Source organism: Megascapheus bottae, chromosome 4, assembly GCF_031878675.1.
Source record: "Megascapheus bottae isolate mThoBot1 chromosome 4, mThoBot2.hap1, whole genome shotgun sequence".
NCBI lineage: Eukaryota > Metazoa > Chordata > Mammalia > Rodentia > Geomyidae > Megascapheus > Megascapheus bottae.
The window spans coordinates 67374450-67383009 of NC_143512.1; the positions used below are offsets into that span (position 1 = coordinate 67374450).

General features: G+C 41.4%; 1 protein-coding gene across 3 annotated transcripts in view; it reads left to right on the forward strand.

The window, feature by feature from the left end:
- Positions 1 to 3497, forward strand: part of Mtmr12 (myotubularin related protein 12) — a 72735-nt gene extending 69238 nt beyond the window's left edge. For all 3 annotated transcript variants that reach the window (XM_090332092.1, XM_090332091.1, XM_090332093.1), the window contains one exon: positions 729 to 3497. In XM_090332092.1, the coding sequence (XP_090188218.1) occupies positions 729 to 1313 (585 nt within the window). In that variant the 3' untranslated portion in view covers positions 1314 to 3497. The remainder of the gene's footprint in view (positions 1 to 728) is intronic.
- The last annotated feature ends 5063 nt before the right edge of the window (positions 3498 to 8560 follow it).

An 8560-nucleotide genomic window follows, 5' to 3' on the forward strand; every position in this document is an offset into this window, starting at 1 on the left:
GCTCAAGTGGTAGAGTGCTAGCCTTGAGCAAAGAAGCTCAGGATCAGTGCCCAGGCCCCTGAGTTCATGGACTGGCAGAAAAGAAAAGAAAAGAAAAGAAAAAGAATAATATCAGGCTAGTTTATCTGGTTCATTTAAAATTCCTTTGCTCCCACTTGCTTGTTTTCCTTACACAAAAAGATCTTTAGGACTTAGGCTTAAATTCCTACTGAAAGCCTGGTAAGCTATTAAGTTATTCAATTTACATGATAGGATTCCAGGTAGCCAGAGTTGCCTTGCTGCAATAGGTCAGAATGTTACAGCAGTTGAGAGCCCTAAAGTTTCAAAGAAACACTTTGTTTCCTTTGTAAATATGAGTAGGCATTGCCCCAAAACTCCTCTCAGTCACTGATATATCTTAATCCAGTTGTGTCCTTTGTAATCTTCTTCTGAGCAGAAAAGCAGAAGCTCTACTTTTGCTGTCCCAGCATGCCTTTCTGCATGGCTACTCCATGGTCCTGGTTTTCCTTCATTTTGTGCATTGTGCATCAACCATTTGCATTGTAAGAATAAACTTGCACCTCTTCCAAACTGTGTACCACATCGCTTCATGAATATGCTGTCACATGGAAGTTTCCAAGTCACGAGTCTTATTAAAGCAGGATCATGCCCTTGAAAAAAAAATGGTAACAACTATAGCTGTGTCTCTATGTTAACCACAAGTTCTGTTTCTGTGTTTTCTCTCAAAGCATCAACGACAACTTTCTTTGCCACTTACTCAGTCTAAGTCATCTCCCAAAAGAGGATTTTTCAGAGAAGAGACAGATCACTTAATTAAAAACCTTCTGGGCAAGAGAATCAGTAAACTTATTAATTCTTCTGATGAGCTGCAAGACAACTTTCGAGAGTTCTATGACAACTGGCACAGCAAGCCCACAGACTATCATGGTTTGCTGTTGCCTCATATCGAAGGACCAGAAATCAAAGTCTGGGCTCAGCGCTACTTGCGTTGGATTCCAGAAGCCCAAATCCTAGGTGGTGGCAGATTGGCCACTATGAGCAAACTCTTGGAAATGATGGAGGAAGTCCAGAACTTACAGGAGAAAATCAACGAGAGACACTCTAGCCAGGCAGTCCTCCAGCCAGGGACCCGACACACAGAAGCTTCCTGCCTGCTGAGGAACTCTGCGCGCCTCTCTTCTTTGTTTCCTTTTGCTCTGCTCCATCGGCATTCATCCAAGCCTGTCTTACCCACCAGTGGCTGGAAAGCTTTGGGTGATGAAGAAGATCTGGCCAAACGAGAAGATGAGTTTGTGGATCTTGGGGATGTGTGAGTGTGTGTTCAGTGATTGTGAAAGGAGGCTAGGACTGTTGATCCCTGGACTTGTGTCACATGAATGCTGAGAGTCAAGTGAGCCCAGAGCTCTGATGGAGAAAACCTTAAGAGAACTGCTTCTTAGTCTTTCACAGTCGTAAAGGACTGCAATTTCTATAGTTTTACTAATTGGAAGGGATTTCTACTTGACCTGTCATAGGATTGTGGCCAACTTCACAGAACCTGCAATGGCTAGTTTATGACTAGAAAGAGCTTCAGTAAGATAGTTGTGGACTTGATACTTTCTTCTGTGCCAAGATTATATGATTAAACCTTGGGAATATCCGTTTCTGTCTCAGTGGGGAACAAGGTCAGCTTTATGTGGTATTTGAATGAACTAAAAGGTAGAAATAGACATATTTACTTAAACAATAGCGTTGTCCCTTTCTCTGTTCCCTTATCTGTAGAAAGCTAGGAAATTCCACTGGTGTGGTTCATGCTAACACTCCATGCCCCCTCCCTCCTTCCTGGACTGTTATGGTGGTGGGGGTGGTATGCACTAGCCAGTTCATCCGCCCTTTTTTCTGTGCTGACAGATCTGCATCTTTCTTCTTCCTGTGCTGTGCACCTTGGCTCACATAGCCCCAGTGTCTTGCTGCTAAGACATTTAAACTGGCATTTAAACTGGGTGGATCATAGTTTGCCAGGGAGCTTCTAATCCTATGGGGAACAGTGTTTGGACAAGCTGCTTTGTCTTCCTGAAATTGCATCCTGAGGATGGGAGCCCCGATGGCCCTGTCTGCAGCCCTGGTCTTCTCCATTCCCTCCACAGAAGCTGAAGTGGGTCCCCTTTGAATGTGGCTTTCATAGGAAAGCAGTTAAGCATACATGTCTGAAGTGGTGATTATCCCATGATACCTCAGTGATTTCAAAAGCCATAGAAGAAACTCGACTATGCCTGGTCACCTTCCTGGATCTGCTGTCTAAATGATATATATATATGTAATTTTTTTTGATGTGTGAAAGTATACTTTTTAAGGACTAGTATTTTCATTCTCAATGGAGCCCTGCCAAGTCCCACAAAAGAAAGTTTAAAACATAGCATTAGAATGTTTCAAAATGAATGTTTGCCTTTTATGTGTATTTGCTGTCCAGGAAAAATCCCAACTTGAATGTTACATGTTTAGAAAAACTCTCAATTTCTCAAGGGCAGTAAGAAATCTTGAAACTGTTCACAAAGAGTTTCTGATTTGCACTGAATCGTCTTTTGTACATACAATCATTTTGCTTTTCTCCCTCTCCGCACTAATGCAGAGTGAGGCCCTCAGTCTGTTGAGATGACAGGTTGTGGAGAGGCCAGGCTTCCTGCTTAGTCTTGGTTGCCTTAAGAGTCTTGTAGGCCAGGTCCACATTAGGCTTGCGATGGGAGTTTAAAGTGCGCTATTTTTTAGCTACCCTCACATGTACTCTGTGGGCCTTCTTAACCAGCACTAACCTCTATTTCACCACCCCATTGCCTCCCACATATTCCACGGATCTAACTATTTTGTTACTATTAGAACATAATAGTTATAATATAACTATTATATTGTACCTGCTTTAGTCTTACTAATTTCCATTCCAAAAGTTTTTTGTGTGATGCTTTATATTCCATATACTATAGTTTAAAGTCACAAGGTCCTGGCTTTTGTCATAGTAGTTGAATGTGCATTGAAATATTTTTCTATAATTTTTAAAAAATTCACAATAGGAAAATAAGCAAGCTATTGTAGCATGTAAGGTCCTGACAATGTATGTATTTATATTTGAAATCAGATTTCTATAACTTGTATTTGTGTACAGAATTCTCATGAGTTTATATATTGTGAAATTTTTTATTCCAGATTTGAGATGTGGATTATGCTTAATAGTAAAAAGGTGAAATGAGACCATTTACTTTGTTTAAAATACCACACTGTGCAAGTTTGGAAATGTACAATAATAACTTACTGTATATAATCTTAAGTGTGTTTATACCTCCAGGTTTTTACACTGAAGATAAACTAGCTTTAATTAAATTCAATTTTTTAAAAAGGGAATAAGCTGTTGGGAAAAATCTGTACAAATGTGCTTTTTATGTTCTGGATGTATAATGAAAGTTTATATTTGTATCTCACTGCATCACGTCTGATTGCAGAGATTAAAGCACAATTTACAATCAGTACTATATTTGGTATAATTGGTCCATCATGGAGTCATCCTCTCCATTCACTTTAGGAAGTGTTAAGCTGTTCCAGTCCTTGCAGGTCCCATTGCAGATAGAAATCCAGCGACCAGGCTCTGCTCTCCTGACATTTGGGTTCTTGCCTGTGTGCAAATGCGTGTGATAAGTGATAGGGAATTGATAACCAAACAAGTATTTTAAATGTTGGGTGGTAACAAAATGGCATTAAGGAAAATACATCAAGATTAAGAGGTCTACAGGGTAATTAAAAGAAAGGGGATGTCGGGGGGGGGGGGGGGGGGGAGGATGGGAGTGTGGCCAAGTGGTAGAGTGCTTGCAGGAAACCCTGAAATCCATTCCCTGATACTACATACACAGAAAAAGCCAGAAATGGTGCTGTGGCTCAAGTGGTAGAATGCTTGAGAAAGTTTAAGGACATTGCCCAGGCCTTGAGTTCAAGGAGGAGAGAGAGAGAGAGAGAGAGAGAGAGAGAGAGAGAGAGAGAGAGAGAGAGAGAGAGAGAGAGAGAAAAGGAAAAAAAAGAGGGATTTTTTTTTTTTTTTTGCCAGTCCTGGGGCTTGAACTCAGGCCTGGGCTCTGTCCTTGAGCTTTCTCAAGGCTAGCTCTCGGCCACTTGAGCCACAGCAGCACTTCCGGCCTATTCTATGTATGTGGTACTAGGGAAGCAAACCAAAGTCTCCATGCATGCTAGGCAAGCACTCTACCAATAGGCCAAACTCCCGGCCTGAGAGGGGATTTTTTTTTTTTTTTTTTTTTTTTGCCAGTTGTGGGGGTTGAACTCAGGGCCTGAGCACTGTTTTGGGGCTTTCTCAAGGCTAGAGCTCTGCCACTTGAGTCATAGCACCATTTCCGGCTTTTTCTGTGTATGTGGTACCGAGGAATCAAACCAGGTCTTCATGCATGCTACGCAAGCACTCTACCATTAGGCTAAACTCCTGGCTCGAGGAGATTTTTTTTTTTTTAACCCCTGCTATTAAAGATCCCAGCTAGCTTTTTAGAGGGAATCTATAACATATTTCTATTATTTCCTTCCTGGGAAAGATCTGAGTCCATTTGAGGCCAAGCAATAGAAAAAGCTTTGTTTTTCTTTCCAGTGGGAACAATAGAGCTAGCACAGAGTGAGTTGGTTTAGTACTTAATTAGATTAAGACATGTCATTGTGTTTATTCTGAGACATTCCATTTCTCTGACCTTTTCTACCTGCAAAGCAGGCTTCCAGGCCTTTGCCCCTCCACCCCATGTCACCTTCCCTGTTGGGACAAGTCTTCCTTCCAGCAGCCCAAGAGCTAGACTTGAGGCATCCCTGGAATTAATGAGCTCTCATTGCTACTGAGGTCCTTTCACATTTGTGCTTCTTTGATATTTGTATTAAATTTGTTTAAGTATTTGTAACTCTCCAGTTCAGCAACTTCTGGCCTTCTCATGTACGTTTGGTTAGTGTTTGGACTGTTGGTGGATTGTGGCCACTGACTCTTCATTTGTTTGTACCTGAATTAAGTGTGAGAGCATGGATACTCTTAATGAGGAAGGAGAGTGGAATGTTTTCCATGTAGTGTCACAGGGTGATGATTGATGCCTGTTGAGAACTGGCCCAAGCTTTATACCATCCACTGTCCTTGGAGGGAGTGGGGGCAGCAGCAGAGCAAAGCCCTCATGTAGTTGTGGTCCATCGCTCTCCAGGGCTGTGCTCAAGAATTATTTATAAGGTCGTCTCTGGAACACAACACATTAAACATCCAGAACAGGCAGAACCTATAGTTGGCTCATGGCCACCTTGTGCCTTCCAACAACTTCCTCCCCAGCACACACACGCACACACACACCTCTGTGACACCCTGAGAAAGTATTAGGATGGAGTAGGATTGGCAGTCCCTGTTGGGACCTTGGGTTCCATTTTAACAGGGATGTGGCCAAGAGCTTTCATGAGACTAGGTTGATAGCATGGACAATGCAAAATAGATGTCTTCAATGTCATTTAAATATTCAACAGGAGAGTCATTTCTTCAAAGGGTGACTTTTAGCCTTTGCAAACAGGAGGACATCTTGTCCCATTTTGTGTTTCAGGCTCAAGTTCTTTTTAACAATTTCTAAACTCTCTTTTATACTTCCTTTAGCATTGGAAGGATATGAAATGTATAAACATGGAAATAAGCACAGTAAGCTTCTTGGACACCTTTATTTTTTTAATTAAAGAATCTATTAACATTGATTTTTACATCATATTTCAAATGACATGTTTAACAAACAGGTATTCAAGAAGGGAATCTCTATATACAATCACTGGACACTTTTTTTTTTTTTTTTTTTGCCAGTCCTGGGCTTTAAGCTCAGGGCCTGAGCCCTGTCCTTGGATTTTCTCAAGGTTAGAGCTCTACCACTTCAGCCTCAGCACTACTTCCAGCTTTTTTTTTTTTCTATGTATGTGGTACCAAGGAATCGAACCCCGGTGTTCGTGCATGCTAGGCAAGCACTCTACCACTAGGCCAAACTCCCAGCCCCACCTTTATTAAAAAATAAATAAATAAATAAAATCTAGTATTGCTAGCCTGCTTTGTAAAGATCTGTGTTGTTTCTCAATCATTTTATAAACTCCTAAGGCTTTTCAGTATAGTAAGAAAGCACTTTCAAACTAAAACTAGTATATGATAATATACAAATAGATGCTACTTTAGCCTGGATTTTATGACAGCCAGTGTGAAATGAGTAACATTTTCTTTCTTTATTTGTTTAGAAACTAGTTCAGGACTTCATCTATGTAAAAGCCACACTGTCAACAGCTTCTCATTCCTTATGAAACTTCTGAGGCTTGTGGCTTCTGACACCAACACCAGTCACTAGCCAAGGCAGACTTGAAATGTGGGATTTAGGGTTTTCTGTTCTACCAGTTCTAAATAAGAGCCTTTTTCTTTGAAGCATCTCCATCTCCCAAACCTGGGCCTCAGTGGGAGACAGGCCTAAACAAAAGCAATCTGTTAATGCCCAGTTTCCAAATGCAAAGACCCAACCAATCAAAGTCAGAGAAAGTTAAAATGGCCCTGGTCCTTCTTGAGAGACTCCTGGGAGCCCCAACTCATTCTGTGGTTTCATCTCTGAATGAAGCTTAGGGATAAGACACAAGTGTGGAAGATGAGCCTGCTGTGTGTTAGCTGGCCCGCCTCCAGCAGAGGAGTTGGGACTCTAATTTAGTTAGGATCTTTCTAGAATGCTAGGCTTTAGGGCCTAATTGTCCTTAAAGGTGAGAGAAGGAGTTGGTGACATGGCTCAGATGATAGAGTGCCAACCAATGAACATAAGCGAGTTTGAGTCCAGGACTTGGACAAAAAGAGAGAGAGAAAAACAAAAAACATGTTCTAGAAAAGGTTAGGAAACTAGGTGTGGATGGCTCACTCCTATAATCCAAGCATTCAGGAGGTTGAGACAGAAGGAATGTGAGTTCAAAGCAAGCCTGAGCTAAATGAGATTGTTTCAAAAACCAACCAACCAAAATATACTAGCTGAGCTAGTCTCCAGGTAAGACTACTCAATCAGGCTTTAGAAGTATTTTTTTTTTAAAGGAGTCCCTGTGTGGCACCTAGCAGAGTATATAGCAAGTGTTCAGTTGACTTCATGTTACTTTCTTTTTGGGGAACTACTTCCCTATAGTTAGGTAAATGGTGAGAGAGAAAGGACTGTCTTCCAAGGAAATTGCCTTCTGCAGAGGCATAGTTCTTTCTCAGGTTTGGCAGAGGTCCTCCTTGTTAAGTACTTTCCTCCTTTCCCATGAAGTGAGCTCAGATCTTGTTCTTAGAAATAATCAAATCCAACTGAACTGTTCTTTGCACTCAAACCATGTGGCTCCAATTACTAAAAGTCTCATGAGTATGGATTGTCATAGAGAAATATGAGGTACATTTCTGAAGAGCATGAATCCATATACACATGTCTATAATATAGTCATATTCATGTAAAAAGGCTAGGAATATAAAATCATGTCAAAAATCTAATTTAAGTGCACAGACAAATGACAGGAAAATGTTGCGAGTTGTTGAGATTCTATCAAAATGATAGGATTATTTTGTGTGTTGTCTTTGTCAGTACTGGTTTGCACTCAGCACTTCACACTGACAATGCTGGCGTTGCCTTCCTCTTTATCTTTGTTTTATGCAGGTGCTAGGACTTGTACTCAGGGCCTTACACTCTTGCTGTTACTCAAGACTGTCCTTCTACCAACTTGAGCCATGCCTCCAGCCTGGCTTTTTGTGAGTTATTTTGGTGACAGTCTTCTCAGAATTTTCTCCCAGGACTGGCTTCTAACTGATCCTCCATGTTCCCCAGCCTTCTAACTGCTGAGATTAAAGGTGTGTGTGCTACCACACCTGGCTTTCAGCATCTTCACACATTTGTGTGTGTGTGTGTGTGTGTGTGTGTCTGTGTGTGTGTGTGTGTGTGTGTTGTGAGGCTTGATCTCTGGACCTGGGCACTGTCTCTGAGCTCTTCAGCTCAAGGCTAGCACTCTACCACTTTGAGCCACAGCACCACTTTCCATTTTCTGGTGGTTAATTAGAGATAAGAGTCTCACGGACTTTAGTGCCTGAGCTGGCTTTGAGTCATGATCCTCAGATCTCAGCCTCTTAGTAGCTTGGATTACAGGTATGAGCCAATGGCACCGGGCCTTCATGCATTTTTAATTGGATTTTTTTCTGTAATAGTTATGTTCCTTTCCCCCTTAGGTTGCAAGAGACAGAAAGTCAAATCATTACTCTGTAACCAAAGGGGGAAATTACCATAAGGATCCTGTTGCTATATCAGAAAAATCAACAAGGAAATAGCTATGCCTTAGCACAGCTAGAAATGCAAATCAGGCTACATTCCCTCATCGCCATGATTTCTCTCTATTCATCTTTGTTTCTTGGTTGATTTCTAGCGGAGGTGAAATAAAATGTGGCACTTCAGAGCTGCCACCTTCATAGCTTAGAGTTCTAGGATTCTTAAGCAAAACTAGCGTTCATCTGGTTCCAGATCCAAGTTTTCAGAGGAAAGATTGAAGGTAACTCTATTGTCAG